This window comes from Pleurodeles waltl, chromosome 4_2 (genome assembly GCF_031143425.1).
Source record: "Pleurodeles waltl isolate 20211129_DDA chromosome 4_2, aPleWal1.hap1.20221129, whole genome shotgun sequence".
Taxonomy (NCBI): domain Eukaryota; kingdom Metazoa; phylum Chordata; class Amphibia; order Caudata; family Salamandridae; genus Pleurodeles; species Pleurodeles waltl.
The window spans coordinates 814,524,625-814,547,914 of NC_090443.1; the positions used below are offsets into that span (position 1 = coordinate 814,524,625).

General features: G+C 45.7%; 1 protein-coding gene across 1 annotated transcript in view; it reads right to left on the bottom strand.

The window, feature by feature from the left end:
- LEPR (leptin receptor) overlaps positions 1 to 23,290 on the bottom strand; it is a 714,243-nt gene that overhangs the window by 92,535 nt on the left and 598,418 nt on the right. Inside the window, exon 14 of the mRNA XM_069232491.1 lies at positions 2,828 to 3,044. Within this exon, the coding sequence (XP_069088592.1) occupies positions 2,828 to 3,044 (217 nt within the window). The remainder of the gene's footprint in view (positions 1 to 2,827; positions 3,045 to 23,290) is intronic.

The following is a 23,290-nucleotide window of genomic DNA, read 5'->3' on the forward strand; positions in this document are numbered from 1 at the left end:
TGCACACCAGGGCACTGCCGTCCAGTCCCCCTTCAATGTGCTCTGACTCCTAGAACATGATACAATTAGCTAACTCCTAAGTGACATATTGAACTCCCTATGAAGGTCAAAGTATGTGTATGCAGAAAATACAGCAATAGCATGGAAATGCTAAACATCACCCGTGGACTGCAGCACATATATTGCTCCATTTACTAGGCTAACAATGGAAATGTAGCTGCAGGCCTACCTGTGCATCTTGACTCCTGCAACTTTTAAACTTGTAGGCAACCTGCCAAAATAGCCCTTTTGACAAAAAGAACCTTTCTTATAAATAATAAATGAGCCAACCCTAAGTAAGCCTTGGAGTCCACAAAGACGGATGCCTCATATTTAAAAGTGGTAAATGTAAGAATTTAATTTTCGTATGTACTTAAAGTGACTGTCCTACTGCACTCCCAAAAGCTATTTTCACTGTTAGAACTGGAACTGTCCCATGGGAAACACTAAAGTTCAGATAAAATAATTAGACTGGTAATTGGGACAAGTTTTAGAAGTGATCATACCACTACATTTAATATTGATTAAAAATCATTGGTGAAACCGGTTGCTTAGTAGATATTTAAGAAAAGTGACTTTTAAAAAGTTGCACATTTTCTGTAGGCTAGTTAGCATTAGTCAGAAGCTGGACACTGTGAGTGCTTCCCCTTAGAGAGGTGTGAAAACTGCTCTTAGAACAGGAACAAAGGCCTTTAGAAAGAAAGCATGTTCTAAAGCTGTTGAACTTTTAGGACGATCTGGGGTGACTAATATGACTCCTGTCAGTCCAGGAAAAAAAGAATGGGAGGGTCCAGGAACTTCATTAAAATGAAAAAGACCAGTGTGAGGCCTACCCATTCACAGTTCAGTATAAGGGGAGACCTGAGGAAGGAAAGCATTTAGGCCCAGATTTATACTCTGTTTGCGCTGAATTTGCATCATTTTTTTTACTCTAATTCAGTGCAAACCTAACTTCATATTTATATTTTGACATTAGACTGGTCTAACCCCAAAATATTGGAAGTAAAATCATTTTTTGCTAGAGGGAAACTACCTTGAGTCAATGAGATGCAAGTTAGGCGTTCCCGGGCAAAAAATGACTCAAAGCCCCTAGCGCCTTATTTATCCTCCCATGCACAAATGGTGCACGGGAGGGAGGTGAGCCTAAATAATGGTGCTAGGGACACCACCACCCACACCAGAGGGACAGTAGAGGATAGGGGCCCTCATCCCAGGTAAGTATAGGTAAGTAGATGTAAGTATTCGATACATTTTTTAAAGTGCCATTCGGGGCCCTGAAATGGGTCCCCCTACTTGGCATTGGGTGCAATGGCCATGCCCAGGGGACCTTTATCCCCTGTGCTGGCCTTTGGGGTGGTGGACATTACTCTTGTCTTTTCTAAGACAGGAGTCATGTGGTATGGTAGGTTCTGCTTTGAGAAATGACTCTAGGATGGTTAGAGTCATTTGTTTTTACTCTAACCAGCCTAACGTCATTTTACTGTGCAAACCCCCCTTTCCCCATACCACCACCCCCACCCGTCATTTTCCTTGACGTTACCCCACCCTTAGCGCCAGCTTGCGCCATTGCTTAAATATGGTACCCAGCTGGCGCTAGCCTGCGGTAAGCTTTTTCACAGAAAATACTGCACTAGCGCAGTTTTGCGTGAACATTTTTAAATGTGGGGCTTTGTTCCTTGGGCCATCTTCACCAGCATAGCACCAGGCTAGTAGGTGGGGGAGCTGGTCCCAAAACCACCAGTTTGGTGTAGCTGAAGGGATTGCTCATTTCCCTAAAAATACCGCTGGCAACCACACAAGCTCTGCTCCAATGCAGAAAGTTTACGACATCTTGGATTTGTGTCAGAATAGCGTACTGTGGGATCGTTTGCAGTAAGGAAAACAGGATGTGCTGCAGAATTGTTCCCATTGGTTAGGGACTGTCCAGGAGTCATCCCCACCCACTGGCTAGTGAAAGTACAAAGTTGTCACTTCATCCACAGCTCATCTAAACGCAACCCCATCTCGGGCCAGAATCACCATGCATGACTGGCATCTCTGCACATATTTACTTCTATGAAGAATGAAACCCATGGAATGGAGAATTTCTGTGCGGACACAGAATTACCACACAATGATTCACACATTAGTCCCTTTTTCTGAGGGGCTCTTTGGGGAATAACTAAACCCTAGCCCAAACATTCACAACCTCACTAGCTAAAACCACAACTGCAGACTCGCCCTCTGCAAAGAAACATTTAAAGACCCCGAGATTGAACCGTGTGTGGTACATAAAAACTGCAAAACATACCAAACCAAACTATTCCATCGCATTCCGTATCATAAAATATAACATAGCTCCCTATGGTTCCCTCTCTACCTACTATTCCTGCACGTCTTATTGGGCATCCTTTATCATATTCCTATTATGTTATTTGCCTAGTGCATATTGACGCACTCCTGTAGATTTAGATGTTAACATTACTGAACACACTATGCCAGTTTCGGATATTTCTCAAAAATTAAAATCCGAGTCAAGTCAAGAAGATAAAAGGTAGACAAAGATATTATGTAAAGACCATTTCATTTTAAAAAGTGAGCTGAGATCATGGGGACGTTAATACAACTTCCTTAAAACATACATTTCATATTTTGCCTGTTATGCTTATGATGAAGGTCACATGATCTACACTACCTCACATTAAAATCACTTATGTGATCTGAGATCTGAGCTGGAAAAAGCTGGCTTTTGTGGCTGCCAATGATGCTTTGTCATTTGGATATAGCCAATATTGCATTTTGTTCTTACCTGTGCTCATTTGTTGTGAAAATGTCAGATTTAAGTTTCTTATAGACGATCCGATTGAGTTGATGGCTTGAACTGTAACAGTATGTACAGGATCACTCCAGGAAAACGTGTATTGTGTTTTATTTCCAATGTACTCTGACCACTTAGCATTGTTTGATGTGTGATGCTCCACTGCATATCCGCTCACACTGCATAAAGAGTAATTCTTCTTCAAAGGCTGTGGTAAAGAACAACAAGAAGTACATTTATGTGTGTCAAATATATTTGCTCATGCATGTAGAAGGTAAAGCCCCTTATAACAGAAAAAAGCACTGCAGCACTATGCCAAATTTTTAACATTCTAAAATAAGAAAGGTGATAAATATTAATGTGCAGAGATGCATCCTAGTTCAAACCACCCTTCAGCTTTCTGTCCTGACCCATTTTTATTTGATGTACCGCAAACTGCCTCTACTTAGCATTATGAAATACTTATGTCTATGGCAGAAATTAAGAATAAAACTTATGAAGAGAGCTCGTTCCGACATCTTTGTGAACTATTTATGCATGTGTTAGGCAGAATTTATGCTTTATATTGCTTAATGTTATAAACCGCAAATCAGTATTCATTTCTCAGAACTAGCGAATAATTACATTTTACCATTATTGACCTAATTCATAATTTGATTGACATTTTTATCAGTGTCAGAAGTTGAGTTCATTCGTTAGGGATGACCCCCAACCAATTTAATAAACACAATCTGGCTAAATCCAAAGACAGTTCTGAGGGAATCTTTGCTCCATCTCTGGTAGCTATGGCACAAGCAGCCAGCAGTTCCTACAGAAGAGTGTGTTCAAGCGGTATCAACAATTTTATGGATCAAATCTGTTTATTGATTTAAATATATCAACATATAAGTACAGCACATCGTAGTATGATAAACACAATGCAACACCTCTTATTCAAGAAGCTCTAAAGCGGGCCCAATGCATCCATCACCTGTAAAGTCATGTCAAAAGGGACCCCCATCGGTCTCTTCCTTGCCACCCAATGAACAGGTGGGCCATGCGCAGAAGTCTGTTGCGTTGTGAAGCAAACCTCATATGTTGTAATACATAACATATAAAAAACTAATAAAACACTAACAGTGCTTCCCTTGAAGGACCCCGTCTTTTCATCTCTCCGTTGCCCCGCATTGCCCCCGTTCTCCGCAGAATCCCGCCAAATAGGCACACACCCCAGAGTTCAGGTCAGCCCCAGTATTCTCAGATAAGCGGGGCATGTCAGCTAGGTAAATTCTGTGGATAAAATCTGAAGGAACGGTCTCCACTATGTAGTCAGGTCCCCCATCCGCTGTTGAGAGGCCAGAGTAAGCTTCTCCATCGCCAGAATAAACCACAGTTTCTGCAACCAGGACACATATGTCTGTACCCTGTCTGTTCCCCACAAAGCTAGAATCAGCTGCAGCACTGCATTAAGGGCCAGGGCCATCTGCCACCCTTTTAGCGAACACAGAGGAAAGGTGAGGGGATTAGGCAGGCCCAGCAGGGTATACAATGGAAATCTAGGAATCGTAGTATTAAACGCTTTATCAACACCGTCCATAATACTCTCCCAAAATCTATGGAGCTTGGGGCAGTGCCACAGTAAATGCACAAGTGTACCTCTTCCCCCGGACCCCTTCCAACAGAGGCTAGGTCTAGTGGGGTCCCATGTGTGTATCCTTGCTGGGGTGTAGTACCAGTAGGAGGCTACCTTATATGCTGTCTCCGTCCCTGCCGCATTATGGGCCGTGTGATGTATTCTGTAAAAGAAACTCTCCCACTCTTCGTCAGAAAGCTCCCGTTCCAGCTCCTCCTCCTATCTCAACTGCCCATTAGATTTAGACGGGAACCCCTCCCCTGTAAAAGCCTAAAAGCTCCTAAATTACTTGTTTATCATCCTTCTTCATCAGGAGCCATCTCTCAAACTGTGTTAATGGCCTATCTATTAATGCCCTATTAGCCGGCAAAAGGGCCCAGTTCCAGATCTGGTAGTACATCGTCCTATCCTCCTCTGTCAAGCCATATGTCTCTCTCAGCTAATCGAAGGGAATCCCTCCCTGCTCATCAAAAAGGCTCCCCACCCTCTTGCAGCCCCCCTCATGCCAACGTCGCAAACCTTCCATGTGTAGCCCCGGTTCAAAATCAGGATTCGCACCTATGGGGGTTATCGGGGACGGAAATGTCGTCAGCCCCAACCGACTCGCCACCGCATCCCAGATGCGTAACGTTGCTCCCGTGATCGGGGAAGAATAGAGTCCCCCCGCCCTGTGCCGACGCCGGAGCCAGGGCTCCTTCCATATATGAGAGCCCGCCACCGCCTGGTCCATAAAGCACCAATGTTTCTCTGTAAGTGGCCGACTCCACTCTAAAAGAAAACGCAACTGTGTCACGTGAAAATATCGCAGAAAGCAGGGAACCGCCAGTCCCCCTTTCCCCTTAGAGCGATACAGAACCCGTCGCGGGAGACGCGCCGGTCGACCCTCCCAGACAAATCTCATAACCGCCGCTTGAAGAGTCGCTATCGTCCGGGGCGGTGGGGTCAGGGGAAGCGCCTGGAACACATACAGTATACGCGGCAAGACTGTCATCTTTACCGCCGCCACCCTACCCAGCCAAGACAGTTTGAGTCTCCCCCAGGCCTCCAGGTCTCGCTGCACCTCACAAACCACCTTCGCATAGTTCAAGCTCGCCGTCTTTGCAGCAGAAGGTGCCAGATCAACCCCTAAGTAGGAAAGCCGCGAGGACGACCAGAGAAAGGGGTATCGGGCCCTCAGATCCTCCTCAAGCTCCGAGCTTAAAAATCGACTAAGGACCTGGGACTTCTGCATATTCACCCGGAATCCCGAGACCCGGCCAAACTCATCAAGTATCTCCATAAGCACAGGAAGCGATGTCGCGGGCTCCGCCAGGGTAATGATCACATCATCTGCATACAAGGTAATGAGATGGTGATCGCCTCCGAACTTTATGCCAGAGGCTAAAGAGCTCTCTCGCAAACGCTGCACCAGGGGCTCCATGTATAGCGCAAACAAGGGGGAGAGAGCGGGCACCCCTGTCTCGTCCCTCGCCTAATCGGAAACGGCAAAGAAAGCGTACCATTGACTCAGACCGCAGCCCTAGGGACCTGGTAGATACAACAAATCCACGTCATAAAACCTGGACCCAGTCCAAGCCGTTCCAACACTCTATAAAGATACGGCCAATGAACCCTATCGAACACCTTCTCTGCGTCAATAGAAAGGAAGAGTGCCTCCCGGCGAGAGCGATCCGTTTTAGCTAGCAAATGAAGCAGCCGCTTCGTATTATCACTGCACTGTCGGTGCGGTATGAAACCTGCCTGATCCGGGTCAACAAGACCCGCATATAGAAATTAAGGCGATGGGCGAGTATGCCTGTAAATAGTTTGCCATCTATATTCAGGAGCGAAATCGGCCTATATGAAGTGCACTCCTCTGGGTCCTTCCCTGGCTTATGTATAACTACAATGGTAGCATCCAGCATACTGGGCGTTAGGGCTCCTGACGTCCGGAAGGAGTTAAGGAGCCGCACTAAAAGCGGCACGAGTTCCGCACAAAAGGTCTTGTAAAAAAGTGCCGTAAAACCATCTGGGCCGGGGGACTTCCCAACCTTTAGGCGTGAGATAGCGATATGACCTCTTCCGCCCTTACAGGCTGGTCCAACGAAGATGCCTCCCGCTCCCCGAGAGGAGTGAGTGCTATGCCCTCCAGAAATGTATCTAGAGCCACATTGCTCCGATCATCCGCCGCATACAACCCTTGGTAAAACTCCGCAAACACCTCTGCAATCCGATCACTCGTTCTCGCTTCCATTCCGGAAGGGGAACGGACCAGCTTTATTGTCGACGCTGCGTGTTGAGCTCGCAACCGGTGCGCCAAAAGCTTCCCACACCTGTTGCTCCCAATATAGTATTTATGCTTCAGACGCGCCATCGCATACTCCGCCCTGTCCCAATCTAGCCGTTTCAGCTGTTGCCGAACCTTCTCCAGCTCCCGCCAGATTCTGGGCGCTCCAGTAGACTTATGTGAGCGCTCCTTTGCCGCCACCCTTTGTTCCAGCTCTTCCCTCTTCTTGCTTTATTATCTCTAGCGGACAGCGACATCACCTCCCCCCTCACCACTGCCTTCAAGGCCTCCCAGAGCGTCTCCGAACAAGTGTTCCCGTCGTCATTAAAACTAAGGTAGTCCGTAGTTGTGTGCCGGATTGACCCCACCGCTGCCCCATTCTGAAGCAACGAATCTCTGAAGCGCCGAAGCAACGAATCTCTGAAGCGCCAGCCCGAAGCACCCACCCGGCCCACATCCATAGTAACCTCTACAGTAATAGGAGCATGGTCAGACAATGCTCGAGGCTCAATCGTGGCCTCTCTAACTCGGGAGAGGAACTACTGCGAAGCCAGAAAAAGGTCGAGCTGTGCATACGTCTTGGTCGCCGCTGAGTAAAAGGAATAATCCCTACTCGTGGGGTGCGCCTACCTCCACACATCCTCTAGACCACACTCAGCCAGCCACTGACGCCCTGCCACTGTAAATGCTCCGGTCTGCCCAAAGCGGTGGCTGGAGCGATCCAGTTCCTTATCCATCACCAAGTTAAAATCTCCCCCCAACAAGATGGCGCCATCCGGCGAGTGTAGGATCGGGGAGACAGCCTGTCTCAGGAAGACTTCCTGCTGAGTATTAGGGGCATACTTCATGTATTTTTGCCACTACTTCCCCAGGGAAGGACCTTTAAAGCAATATCGCCACCCCAGCATGTTTCGAGGAAGCTGAAGACCAGCATTGTCTAGGGAACCACTGTGAGCGCATGCGGTGTGTGTCCTTATGCAACAAGTGTGTCTCCTGTAACAAACAGATATGGCTCCCAGACTTCTCAAGGCCTGCTAAGATCACCGTCCTCTTAGTCGGACTATTAAGCCCACAGACATTCAAGCTTACGCACTTAATAGCCATGCAACAGGAAGGAAAGAGCGCTCAGAAAAGGAGGAGCCCCGCGGGGGAACTATAGTCCAGGAGAGCACCTTGACCCTTCCAAACAACAGGGCCATATCGCTAAACCACACAATGACCGGGATCTCAGGGAAGCACACCAACAGAAAACCATTACGCACAACAGGTGCTCACAGCAAAAAAGTCCTCTCACACACATCTCCATAGAGGCAAAGTCTCGACAGGGCAATAGAACCTCCCAAGTTCGTCAAGCCAAGTCCAACGGCTCCACCACCCGGGCCCCTCTTTAACGGCCACAAGGCCTTAAGCAATGCGACCCCATTCAGTCCAGCCTTCCACGGCCGCCTCTCCCTTAAGCACTAGTCCTAGCGGCCATGGTGCTCAGCGTCGACTGCCGTTCCGACATCTGTTCCGAAGCCGTAGGTCGCTGCTGCTTCCTCCTTCTCTCCTTCTGCCACCAGCGCGGGTGTTCTCTGCCAGCCAAGCCGACCTTCACACCCAGATCCTGGCTATCACCCTCCAGGTGCAGAATCCGATTTGCCTCCGATATTGACTTCACCTGTCGAAGCTGATCCTTCCATCGGAAGACTAGGCGAAACGGATGACCCCAAGAGTAAGACACATCATGCGCTCGCAAATGCTCAGTAATGGGCTTGAGTTCTCGCCGCCGCTGTAAAGTCCGAACCGAGAGGTCCTGAGATAGTTGGAGCGCGTGCCCTCTGAAGTGGACCTGTGGAAGATTACTAGCCTGCTGCAATATGCTTTATTTAAGCCCATAGCTGTGGACACAGACTAGAATATCTGGCGGACGGTCTCCGGCCCCACCAGCTCGGCCCACTTGATGAACTCTATCTAGCGTGATCTCCCGGGTCTCCTCCAGGCCAAGTATCGAGCGAAACAGTGCCAGCACAAAGTCTCCAATGCCCTCCTTCTCAGCCCCAGATGGCACTCCTCTGATGCGAATATTATGCCTTCTTGAGCGATTCTCCAAGTCCTCCACCGCTATCTGCAGGAGGTCCTGCTGCTCCCGGAGGCAGACGAACTCCTCTTGCAGGTCCTCCACTTCTTCACCGCAGGAGATCTCACCATCCTCCATCTGTGCCACCCTCTCTCCCAGGGACGTAACCTCCCCTCGCAGGTCTTCACCTCTTGAGATATGTCCCTGCGAAGTTCCTGTATATCGCTCCTGAGTGAGTCGAACAAGGAGGTAAGAAAGCCCTTCGTGACAGGGGCCCCCTCATCCTCTTCCATCTCCCCCCGTATCTCTGGGGACTTCGTCACCGGCGGCCCGTCAGCAGCTCCACCCGGCACCGGCCGTGTTCCAGCCAGCATGTCTCTAACTGACCGCTCCCGCTTAGACTTGGAGGCCGCCATCAATCCTGATTCTCTACTGCGACCGTGCAATCACCCAGCCAGGGCCTCCTCGCGGTATCTCCAGGGGACCAGGCCTCACCAGGCCTCGTATTCCACCAGCAGCCACTGCCCTTTCGCTCCTAGACTCTTAATGGCCACTCCCCACCCAGCTGCTTCTTGTAGCACCAGTTCGGGCCACAGCGGGCCGATCACACCGCCGATCAGTGGCCCAGTGCCCTCGCACCACTCTAGGCTGCCTCTCTCCAGAGCTGGGGTACCCTGGTAACACCCCGGCTCGTCCGCCGCCTCGTCTGGGGCCTCCGTCCAACCAGAGGGCCGAGCATTGCGGGCACGTCAGCGCCGCATGGCCGCCGGTGCACCACTCCGCGCCGGGCCCCCGCCGCAGCTCCACTGCACGATATCACCACAGCCCCACCTGTGCTCCTGCCGCAACTGCACCTCGGGCGAAAGGCTGCCGGGCCTTGGGCCCACCACGCGGCTCCGTCCTCGGCGCACCGCGCTCACTGGCACCCAGCGCGGGCCCAGGCCGCGCAGCTCCGCGCCTCCACCTCTCGCTGCAGCGGGCGTCACCAACGTCCTCGGGGCACCCTCTGCTCCTCGGGACCAGCCGCTACCTCCAGGCACCCCTGGACATCGATCTCCGTGGTCGCAAGGCAGCTTTCTGGGGCCCGGGCGGTGGAGCTCAGACGAACGCGTCCGCTCACGCCGCCATCTTGGCCACGCCCCCCCATCAACAATTTTAAAGTGAAGAACACAGCACAATAAAATCCCAAAACAATATAGAACAATAGTAAAAAAGGAACAAAAAGACTCCAAGATCATCACTATAGCTTAAAGAGAACTCATGATGTAAAATGTTTTAAATTGTAAGTAAAAGCATCTAGAAAGAGAGAAGAAGATCCATTAAAAACAATGGTTTGTAGTTCACTGGGACCTAGATGCGATTACAGGCTGTGATGCAGTGGAGGTCAGATACACCAAGCGAGTCACCCTGATCAAAATCTTCTCTGAAATGGAAGTCAAAATCTTCCAGCAGGACAAGGTGCATAGATGTTCCTGACAAGGGTCCCTGAAAGTTGTCATCAACCTATTCGTTAAGCTATTAGTTTTGGCATCAAAAGATCTGAGCAGGAAAAAGCTGGCTTTTGTGGCTGCCAATGATGCTTTGTCAGTTGTATATATTTACAGCCTTGGCTCAGTCCAAGGCTTTACTTTTGTTTAGTCACTTTTTTTGGAACGAAAAATCTTTTATGAGGGCAAGGCTGGAACCAGGACAGGGTTCCACAAGGCTAGATATCTTTTCTATGAGGTCTTCTGAATCAGTTTTTAGTGTAAATTTTGAGCAGATCGAACCTAGTTTTTCTGCCCATCTAGGGTAAAACCTTCTTGAGCAAGAATCAGCACTTTGTCCCAGTCTTTGTCCCAGTCCTCCGGAAGTGGAAAATATGACTGTGTCACACGTTTCACTTTCTGGTCAAAATTGCACATTTTAGGCACCAAATCACTCTTTAGCCAGGTGTACTGCAGGATTCAGTTGGCTGTGGTTACCTGGACCCTTTTAGAGTCAGGCATGCTTCTGTTTTTCTGTCCCTGAAGCAGGCAAACATGAGGCCAACACTTCGAGAGCAGTTCACTAGATGACTGCAGGATTTATAGATCGTTCAGTCCTTGAGTGAGTTCTGTTACTCAACCATGGAAAGGCTGGAAGGTGTAATTGGGCAGGCACTAGGAGGCTGGAGGCCACATGACTCAAACTAACCTGCTTTCAGTGCAGCAAAAACTCAGAGCAAGATGAGCATGGTTCTGTTGTCTGCTAGTGTACAGACTTGTGTGAACCTCAGAATCTTGTCCTAGTCCTCCTGAGGAGATAAAAATGACGATGTCTCACTTTTTCTACAGCTGCTGGGGGATGCTCACTCTAGACAGTACTGCAACCTCTGGCTCTTTAAGGGAGGTTTCTAGGCACTAGGATATTCTCCAGCAGGTCAACTGCAGGGTCCAGTCATTTGTGGAGAATGGGGACTCTTAGAGGTAGATTACTTTCTATGTTTTGTGTCCCTGAAGTAGGCAAACAGGAATCCAACCACTTGGCCCCTGGTGGGCAGTACCAACCCCTGGTCCTTGAGTGAGGCTTCTACTTTCAGCAGGAGTCAGAAGAACATCCAGCAGGGCCAATTTTTCAGGTGGAGTCTACCCAAGTTCAGGAATGTTCTGAGGCAGTGGTGGTTAAGGTGCTAGATTTATCCTGTGAATTGCATGGGATAGGAGAAAGTGCCTCATCTAATTATTTTCCTCCACCACCTTTTGTGGCATTTCTTCCCAAATAGAATGGTCCAAACCAGTTCCATCCCCCACTCGCACATCGTGGCTGTCTATGATGGTTTTGATAACCAATAGAGAAACTCTCTTTGGCTAATGCTAAGGTTGTCCTTTGTTCAGTCAACTGTTCCCATTTGCTCCCACATAGCTAATCCCTGCTAAGTGACTAGCGGTTAATACCTTCTTAGTCTTCCTGCATTTTTAACTTTCCAGCTATGGAGGTATGATGAGTGGCAGAACCTTTTTATAAACTTACTTTACTACTTAAGTTATCAAATGCTTATTTCACCACTACATCTAATTTTGAAAATTAAGAAAGAAATAACTGTGAATGAAGTTAGTATTTTCCCAGCCTGAGATAGAACATTAAATATATGAGTTGCACCCCGGGCTGTGCATTGCAAAGTGTATAGGTCTTCTCTCTTTATGATATATTTTTTTAATAAATTAGGCACGCTATCTTGATTGCTTACAAGGTACTCTTCAGGGATAATTTATTAATATTTAAAAATCGTTTTTCCTACATAACTAAGACATGTGGCTTTGCCATATATTTCTTTTGTCATGTACTGCTGAAGGGCTTTCAAATTTCAGCCTGGTCAAAGTACAGTAGTGCTCCTGGCAGATACATATTTTTGCTGCACTGAAAGGAGGTTAATTGGAGCCCAGCAAGAGTACTGCTTCCAGCATTGGCTTGCTAGAGGACTTCTAAAAACTTGACTAAGTCAGAAGGAAAAACCTTGGTCAGGGGCGAGGCAGAAAATCTATCTGACATAGGAAACACCACAGGCAGCCACAAAATCTCGCTATGAGTTTTTTGGAACCAAAACTAGTGACTTTAGCATACATCAAGGGAAGCGTGCCAACCACTGCTCGGTAAACGTCCCTGAATGGGTTGACGCGGGATGCCTTGTTTGTTGTTTCTAACCTCTGCTTGCTCCATCGTGGTTGACCAAACATCATGCCTAGGTCCTGACCAACAATAATAATGTTGTTTACAATGGTGCATCACTTTTCCAGGGCACATTTTGCCTTAACACTTTGGAAATTCATATATGGTTTTCACCTTATCCTATTGTAAAGATATCAGTGTCTCTTTGCTCAATCATTTTGTCTCTATTTTTCTAAATTGGCTTGTGGATATTATAGTGTTGTGTACTTTACTTAAAATTGCTGCAATTGTTTGAACACAAAATATTAAACAGGATCCCCCATGTGCCAGACCTGAATACTTCCAGATGTGTCAATTAGAATTTATGGGACTAGGAAGGGAAGGGGGAGACAGATATATATACTGAACATAAAGCTGAAATTCTTCAGTTGCCCTGATGTATATGTGATATCTAATTGGAAAAATATTTTGAAAAATTCATCTTTCAAGCATTTCCTGAACTGAAGGTAACAAAATTTCATTTGAAGATGAAGACTAATGATGTTCCATAATTTCAGACTCTGGCATCCTATCTGAAAGTGAGCTTGTGGAAAGCGTTGGAACCAATGACATCAGGTAACAAGAAATGGGTGCCAAACTCGGAAGTGAGACTTAGAACTTACAACCCATTGCAAGACGTTTTCAATTGCCTGCATGAGTCCCAAGGATTGAAGAGGATTTAATTGAGAAATCTCCTCTCTCAATATATCTCAATGTCAGAATCAAGGCTAAACACCAAAACAGCAGGAAAGGGCTATTAACATCAATAATCTGAAATCCTCTTTTTTGCTCATACTGCACAGAAGTAATTGGAAACTTCAGGAGACGATCAGGCGCCAGAAGCTGGATGTTGTTGGATTATCACAAAATGGTGGCATAGATCCCAGCTTTGTCACATAGCCAAAACATGTGTGATTCTTTGTTCATTCCCCTTTGCTTCAAATTCTAAATATGTGTAGGATACTGTAATGTCTAAATATGTGTGATATAAAAAGTAATTGTTCTTTCTAGATTTGTCTTGATTACTTTGTTTGTGTGTTTCGGTGATCTGGTTTCTACTAACTGAGCAGAACCCCCAACACACAAATCACACACTCACACCACCTCATTAAAATGCTCTTGCTAGACCGGACAGCCTTACGGTGGTCACCCCTAACTTTTTGCATGCTTCCCTCCACTTTTTAGATACTGTTTTTGCTGGTTTTAAGGCTCTGCTCACTTTACTGCTAACCAGTGCTAAAGTGCATATGCTCTCTCCCTTTAAACATGATAACATTGGATCATACCCAATTGGATTATTTAATTTACTTATAAGTCCCCAGTAAGGTGCACTATATGTGCCAAGGGCCTGTAGATTAAATGCTACTGGTGGGCCTGCAGCACTGATTGTGGCACCCACGTACGTAGCTCCTTAACCTTGTCTCAGACCTCCCATTGCAAGGCCTGTGTGTGCAGTTTCACTGCCAATTCGACTTGGCATTTAAAAGTACTTGCCAAGCCTAAAACTCCCCTTTTTCTACATATAAGACACCCCTAAGGTATGCCCTAAGTAACCCATAGGGCAGGGTGCTGTGTAGGCAAAAGGCAGGACATGTACTGGTGTAGTTTACATGTCCTGGTAGTGTAAAACTCCTAAATTTGTTTTAACACTGCTCCGAGGCCTGCTCCCACCATAGGCTAACATTGGGACTACCCTCGTATACTGTTTGAGTGGTAGTTGCTGATCTGAAAGGAGTAGGAAGTTCATATTTAGTATGGCCAGAATGGTGATACAAAATCCTGCTGACTGGTGAAGTTGGATTTAATATTACTATTTTAGAAATGCCACTATTAGAAAGTGAGCATTTCTCTGCACTTAAATCCTTCTGAGCCTTACAATCCACGTCTGGCTGGGTTCAGCTGACAGCTACCTTGTGCATTCCTTCAGACACACCCCAAACACAGGATACTCAGCCTCACGTGCATACGTCTACATTTTGAATGGGTCTTCATGGGCTGGGAGGCTGGAGGGCCTGACACTTACATGTCAAAGGACAGTAGCCTGCCCTCACACAAAGGACTGCCACACCCCCTACTGGGACCCTGGCAGACAGGATTGAAAGGGGACCTTGTGCACTTCTAAGCCACTCTTTGAAGTCTCCCCCACTTCAAAGGCACAGTTGGGTATTCAAACAGGGTCTCTGCCCATACCAACTCAGACACTTCCTGGAGAAGTGAACCTGAACCAGAACCTGCATCCTGCCAAGAAGAACTGCCTGGCTGCCCAAAGGACTCACCTGACTGCTTTCTGTGAAGGACCGCTGCCTTGCTGTTACACTGCTGCCTTGCTGCTCTGTTGCGAGAAGTGCTCTCCAAGGGATTGGATAGAGCTTGCCTCCTGTTCCCTGAAGTCTCAGGACCAAATAGACTTCATCTCTACAAGAATGACTCCTTGTGCGGTGAAAATCAACGCACAGCCTGCCAGAAACAGCACAAAACCTGCATCGCAGTGAAAAATCACCGCATGCCGACCCAGAATGACGCAGCCCGCCTTCGCAACGAGAAGATCGAAGCAGCACCAGCGTAGTGACCGGAAATGTGATGCACGCCCCACTGGATCGACGCATAGCCGAGACGGAATGATGCAGCCCTACTTCCAGAGAGGAATCAATGCAGCGCCCGCTGTGCGATAGAAATATCCACGCAAAGCCCATCGGATCAACACAGCCCATGTGACTTCATCCTGTCAGCGCCGGAAATCCACGCATCAGCCGCGGGCATCCGAGAACCCCGCAACCCAAAGAGGATCCATGACAGAGCGCCGGAAATCGACGCACAGCCGTCCCTGCATGGAAACTAAACAACGCGACGCCGTGTGCGGCCCGAGAATTCGACGCACACATCCTTGTTTTCTTCTCCTCTGCAGTTCTTTGTGGAGATTTTGAATGCAAACCAAGTACTTTGTGCTTGAAAGAGACATTTATTGCTTTTAAAAGACTAAAGACACTTTATATCACTTTTACAGTGATATCTCACCATATACTTGATAAATATTATCTATTTTTCTAAACACTGTGTGGTGTATTTTTGTGGTGCTATACTGTGTTATTGCATGACTTATTGCACAAATACTTCTAAGTTAAGCCTGACTGCTCAGTGCCAAGCTACCAGAGGGTGGACACAGGATAATTTGGATTGTGTGTGAATTACCCTGACTAGAGTGAGGGTCCTTGCTTGGACAGGGGGTAACCTGACTGCCAACCAAAGACCCCATTTCTAACAGCTCTCTACTAAGCATTCACTGCACATTGAAGCAGGACTCATGCATATAATATACCTAGAATAAAACAAATACATGAAAAACTAAATGAATAAATAGATTGCATGCCCCATGGTTGTTGAAACTGCAGTGTGAAACACAAGATACAATGAGCAGTTACAGGTTTAATGCTTGTGGTTTACAAGAAGAATCATGGTGGAATTTGGCTAGCCAAGTAAGCTCTAGGCCAGTGGTTACTAATATGTAGTCCAGGGACCCATGGGGATCCATGGATCCCACTGAAGCGGTCCATGACAGCCTGGAAAATGTAATAATATTAGCAGATAAATAAAGTGTACATAATAAAGAAGCAAAATGCACAATTGAAAATCTTGAAAGGTTCTGTAAATGTGAAGGACACTAAAATTGGAGGGCAAAAATGAAGTTAGTATCCTTTGATTGATTCTTGGTAGCAGACTGAGTGCATTAAACATAATATAGTATGGACGATGAGTGGCCTTAATTGAATTTAGAAATGTTTCAACTTTCCTGGTAAAATAAAAGTATTACGTTTTATAATTGTTTGTGAATTAAATATGAAATTTAATCTTTTCTATATTTGTTTGATGAATGTTTGCTTCTGTATATGTTGTGTATTCTTTTGTGGTTTACATAATCAGACATGCTTAGGCCAAGGTCCTCTGTTTCCAGTGATTAGTCAGTCGGCGTCTCCAGAATCCGATAATGATTCAATGGTGGTCCCAGTGTCCAAGCAATGATTACTTGAACATCTACAAAAGTGAAAAGGTTAAGAACGACTGCCCTAGGCTGCGGCACCATCACCCATACCTCTCTAACCTCTCCATTTAACTGATAGTGAAAGCATCATTACTCTTAGTCTGAATCCTCCTCATCCCAATCATGAAATTTTTAGAATGTCTCACTCAACAGACAGATCTATCGGGTTCCCTACTTTCTACAGTTTAGCATTTTACCTTCTCTTAGTCCTTTCCCATTTCTCCTCTCCCATTCACACAAAACACCTCCGCCAGAAAAAGAAATCCTTATTAATACCAAGCTTATGCTGGCAGCAGAAAGGTTGGAAAAGGGTGGGTTGCTGGACAAGGATGAGAAAGGCCCCAAACTATGAGTAAGTAACATTCCTGAACAACAGAAGACAATTCTGTTTTGCAATAACTTCCTGGACAACTGGCCAAAATGTCTAATCAGTAATGCTGTACAAAAACAAGGGGAAAACACCACGCAGCACCTCTTTAAATCTCTGAAAGCTGAACCCGTGCAAGAAGTAGCTACTTCGCTTGTAGACCTACTTTAAATTTTAGAGTGAAAGTTCTGGCCTGAAGTTTCATAAGCTGTGAGCATAGCTTTTTTTACCCATGTGCTGAGAGTAGATGTGGAAGATTTAACGATTTTCTTGCCTGAAACAAAAGTAACCAGTACAGAATTCAAAATGAGGCTATTGTCGCAAGGTAAAATATTAATACTCTGCTAATATCTAAAATGCGCAATAGATGTTTTTTAGGAGAGGAAGGATCCGAAATGAAACTCTGTAACACACTATCTTGCTGAATATGGAATTTGGAGCAGATCATAGGACAAAAACCTTGTCTGGGTCTAAAAACCACTTTCTCCTACGGAATATTTAAGTAAGGACCATCAACTACTAGGGCACCTATCTCACCGATATAGTTAGCTGAAGTTATTGCCAGCAGAAAACACAAGTGAGAAAAAGTAAGGAGACCATTGCTAACAGTTCAACGTGACGCACCTGAAGTGCTTGCAACACTAACTGTGGGACCCAAGAGGCAAGGGAGGATGAAAAGGGCCTCTTTTTAACTCAAAACTCCTGAACAACTGAGACACACAACTTTCAACTGAATTTAGAGAATGTCGCTGCTCTCTACAAACCCTCATGGCTGCATTTTGTGCCTTAGGTTGGGAATAGACAATTTCGTCTAGAACCCATCTTTTAAGAAAGGAATATATAATTCTGCACACAGTCCCTTTTTTAGGACACCAGTGATAAAAATGTAACCAATGGTTTTCATTAGCAGTTCTTGCATAGCATCTTCCAGTTTCCGGAACACACACAACTACCTCTTACGAACAACCCAACGGACTCATTCACAAAGTTAAACTTACACCTTGGTGTGAATTTATGTTTGTCTTGAATTCACAAAACTGCATTTTAATAGTAAGTTTACACTGTGGAGACTCTGCAGTCGGAGCAGAGAACTCAGCACAGAAAAAAATAGGGATGTTTTATTTTTTATGTGTGGAGTTCACCGCCTTGACTGCAGAGTCCCCACGCTTGTTAAGTTTCTATGAAAATGCAGTTTTGTGAATTTCAAAGCAAACAGAAACTTGCAAAAATGTGTAAGTTTGCCTTTGTGGATCAGGCACCGAGAGTATAACGCTAACTTCTCAATCCCTTTTAGAGAGTGGAAGATCTTGCCACAGGGAAAACATTGGATATCTGTTAGTCTCAAAGGAAGGCCAGCTGCTGTACTAACAAAAACAGAGGCTTCATTAATCAGTGTGTGGAGGCGAAAGAAGAGCGTGTGAAGGAGGTGCAGAAAGGGCTGCAGGTGCTGTGGCCATGCTGTTCGTGCCTCCCTAGTGGAACAGGCCTCACTGGCCCCTCACTGCCCCCCCCACTGGCCCTGGCCCCTGCCAAAACAAGTATCAGAGCCACCAGTGGTCAAAGCAAAGTCGGAAGAGTGCGGCACAAGCAAGCGAAGAGAGAGTTGGCACTGCACCACCACCGTCAGTGGCGCTTTCTTATCGAGGGGGTGAGGACTCTGCCCTCTTACTTTCACCCCCCCCCCACAGGGCATGTAACAAATGAAAGTAATTGTGAGGGTAACAACTGATTCAAAAACACATTTACACACTTTATTTGTCTTGCTGGGGGCCGAGGCTGCAGCCTGCTCCACGGTGCCATTCACTGTGCTCTTTCTTGTAGTGATGCTTGCATTCACTAAAACTGTGGCCCCAAAGGCTACAATATTTGCCGGGCTGACATTCTCGCAGCCCTGAGGCCTGTGAGGTCATCAGCTCGGCAAAGACATAGCTTTGAGTGCCAGTCTCCACCCCCTGATGGCATGGGTTTACAATTAGCCCCAGCGGTATTAGTCTGAAGCCTTTAGCGCCGGGGCTTCATGTCAATCAGTGAGTGGAGAGCATGCTCACTGCACCCTTTCTCAATGCCTGACAGGGTCCCATCCTGTGACGAGTTGGGAAGGGGTGGGGTAGAGACTGCAGGCAGGAAAATACACTGCACAGACTTTACGTGTATGCTTTCCACACTAAATTGAATATAGGACGCCATTAATCTCTGATTATTAATTGCCAGCCAGCACACTCATGTCATACAGAGAAGGTGGTACATTCGTCTGGTTTAACTTTTTAATTGAACGAGATTCCCTCCAGTCCAGACGATGCCCCAAAATCCCATCCGTGTGAGGTATGTAAAAAACTTAGCAGCTGCACTGGGCCTGATCTAAGTAAGAAGCAGATCTAGCCTAATCATTTCATCTGTGCTTAAAACCAATATGTAACTGGTACTCATGTAAAGTGCTGAAATACCTTGCACTATATAAAACTGCAAAAACTAAAACCAAAAGGTAATCTTTTGAAACTAATGTCTTTTAGCAAGGTTTGTGCAGCGATCAGTGGTAAGGTCCTGGCACTTAATTACCACCTTTATTTTGTGGAAGGGAATTCATCGGCAATGTTTTCCAGAGGATTGCTATTTAAAAAACACTGAGTTTCTTTAAAAAATGGTCCATTCAAGTCTGGAGCCTACATCACTACTGCAGCCAAAATAGATCACATGCTCCAGTGTTCTGTGAAAGCTTGAACCTGACAACTAGGTGCTATGACAAAGGGCATGGTCTCCTTAGCACACTCAGCTATCCTATAGTTAAGCCAGTAGCATTGAGACAAACCTGCTTGGTCTGCCAGGCACGGTGTTGTGTATTTTCCTGGAGTTTTGATGTAGCGCGAAGTGCATGCGAATCAGAAAGAAGGGGCCAAAAAGCATCTCCAATTGATAACACCCAGATACTATCAGGGCCCATCACAAACATTCAGTGACAACGTTTGTGTGTGCATGCAGGCGAGGGATATTGCAAGGGGCTGAGGGGCAGAATGGTGCTTAGTCTGAGAGTGGTGTGTTCTGTAATGGCAAGGGTGTGGCACCCTGGTGCAGCTTTCTGGCAGTATTTGGTTAAGTGCTACGGGACCAAATTAATGAGGACATTGGTGAAGCACATGTGCTGCCTGCACGTCAGCGGTTCAAATGACAACAGAGCTGAATCAGTCATAATTTCATGTTTTATAACTGTGTGCCCTCAACTATAGTGACAGCTCCCAAAAAATGTTGTGCCTCTTAACATGAACCCTCAATGGCCCGCCTCAACCCTATCCCTCCCAGTCCAGCCCCACCACTGATAAACTTCACCAGCCACCACTGACCACTGACCACTGTCATCGTGGTTGCCATCCTGATGATACAGTGAAGGAGGGAGAAAGGCTCAAACCAGTTATCCAGAACTCTCCCCTCTCTCCAGCTTAGGCGGCAGGCATTAGGTTGGTGTAGCTTGTGCCTCCCAGTGAGGAGTTCGGTTTTGCACATTCTTTCAAAAACTATATCTAAGTAGATGACCTTGAAGAAATTGCGTTCTGGTCAAGTAATTTCTTCTCCAATTAAAAATCCAAGATTAGGGAAACTGTCCCATAGTGCCAGCAGTTCTCAGCATCCTAACCTTAAATCTCCCCTAGTTAATACTTGGTTTTTACGGAAAATGCCCAAAGTGGGAAACTGAGAATAACAGCAAGGACAGAGGGTATTTATTGGATTGTGAGGTTTTAGGGGGTATGGCCCCCTTGCCTTTCAACATCCATGCTGCACACGCAGGGGGGTCATTGTTAGTTGCTCTACTCCTGTCCCTCAATCATTCTGGCTGGGTTTTGAAGGTCAGCAGCTCCCCAAATCTACTTGTGGATGTCGGCAACTGTGAGGTGCCTAATGTAGTTCCAGCCTCAGTAGAGTTCCAGAGAAGTGAAACTGGTGAAAACAAGGTACCACCAATCCGGAAAGAGGTGATGGTTGGTGAAGATTTCACCCTTCCAGACATTGACATTGATCAGAACATGGTGTGTAGGGGGAGCTCTTTAACAGAAAATGTTGAACGAAGGTGGCAGTCTTAATGTACCTTCATTTTCCTCCCAGTTTCCATCTTTACCCCTTTTGTTCTGTAGTTCTCTTTTCTCTTCTCTGGAGGCTTGTCTTTCTGATTTTAAGAATTACAACTTTTTGCAGAATACTCAATTGAATACAGTCAACAGAGGGGAGCGTGTTCCATTGTACATTCTATTTTGCATTGAAAACATTTTTAACTCTATCTTGTTTTTATTGGAAAAAACTGTACTAAATCCTGATCATGTTTTATAAATGATGTCTGCTGTTTTGCTGGAAGTGCAAAGTGTAAACAAAGCCAGTAGTAACTCCTCCCCGGTCCCTTGCAAGAATAACTATACAAATCAAAAGCCTAATGTGTTTGGGCCCTTTAGAGGGCTAAAAGATGTATCTGTCCAAGCTGGCGCAACATCACGCCCTATGTTGTCCCCTAAACAGGATACTGTTTTAGCCAACAAAGAACTATTTTTAAACTTGTTGTTTGGAGATGGGGAGCTGTGTCCACTTTTGGATAATGTGGAGACTGAGATATTCCCAATGTTTAAAAAAATCAAATGGTGCCATCAGAAATACATGTACTCTATCCCTTCAAAAGTTCTTCAGCACCGCAGGTGAAGGGAAATCAGAGGGGAGGTGTGCTGAAAGCAACTGAAAGGTCAGCACATCTATCATCCAAGCCTACCAGCAAACTCTTCTGCAGCAAAACAGGGAAAGAAGAGCACCTTCCCAAGTATTGCATCCCCAGCCAAGATGTCACAAAATGAAAACCTATTGGATGAAGATAAAATTCTACTGCCGGTGGAAAACACTTGGCTGAGGAATTTTCTACACCCACTAGACAAGATGCTGAGAGAGATAAGAGATTCTGTTTTACCCACAGCATCAACTAATTAGTTACCTCTGCCAAACTCCTACATCTTGTATTCCACTGCTGATTTATTTGTGCCTTAATCACCTGATTGTCTGTCCTTATTCAGAATATGTAACCCTGTAGAAGAATGGCAAATTATTTAGGGCTATTACAATCAATATCAGTTCTCTCCAGTTCGATAACTGTACTGCCTCTTCCTGAGACCATCTACCTTGTACGGATTTCTTTTATAAAGTGGTTCCCCACCCTACTGGGCTTGCATCTGTAGTTACTACTTTGAAGTAGGAGGTTCAAGGAAGGGAATTTGAGAAGGTTTAAGACTGATAGCTACCAGGCTGTCCTTTTTTGTAGTTGTGTTGACTCTGGGTCTAACTGTTCCAGGTCATGACGTGCAGGATTCAAATGCATTAGAATTAAGTGGATTATTGGCTTGAGAATACAAGGCACAACATCTGTTGCAGCTGACATCAGTCTCCACACTCCATGCTTGCAAAAATATGTCTTATCTGTTCTTGAAGATTCAAAATATTGTTCCCTGCTAGGAGAACCATTCCATGGTCTGTCTAAAAATGGATGACTATGAAGATCGGAACCAGATCTGATCCAATGCCGACCATGGTCTGATATTTCTTTCTGTTTAGAAATACTGAAAAGAGTGGCAAACGTTTTATATATATTCCTGTGACTTAGATCAAGGAGGATCCCAATTAACCAATCATTCAGATATAGGAATAAACACATTTTCTTCAACTGAATAAATACAACAGAAGGTACCTTTGTAAGTATTCCTGTTGCTGACAGTATGCTAAAAGTGTTCCTCTCCCGGGGCAAAGCAGAGATACTGATGAGTAGAAACATGGATCGGTATATGAAGTCCTGGAAATTGAAAGTTGTTAATTAATTTCCTCTGCGTTTTAGAGTAATTACTTTCCATTATGACTCCATTTTGAAAGGTATTTTCAATATATACTTGTTCACTTCTGCAAAGTCCTCCTGGAGATTTTCATTTGAAAAACAAACTTGAATACATTGGCTCTGATGTCTGTGGGCAAAAAGGCTGTAACATAGTCATCTCTTTAACTGACTTCTTTAAAATCTCATCAACCTGGGGTCCAAATAGCTTAGAGCCAGTAAAGAAAGATGTGCCTATAAGTTCTTTTGGGATGCATTTAACTTTCATTAATACATTCAGATCTGTCTCTCTGCTGTCACAATTGATCCAGCAGATTTTTCTGCTGCACATAGGTCATGAAAGGGAGTATCAGAGACAAATGGTGTTCCATGAAACACAATAGATCTGATCAATCTTCTCCTTTCGGTATCATCACATTTAGCACCTGGAAATGTTTTAGCAATGTTTGAGTAGCATTTCTGCATGTGTCAATGACATTATCAAAGAGTTAGATGCAGCATATGTATGTTTTAATGCCACGTGTACTTGTCAGATGGGTCATTGGGCAGGCAATTGTCAGTGGCAACAGAGGAAGACATGCTGGCAAGAAAAGTACTGACCCTTGA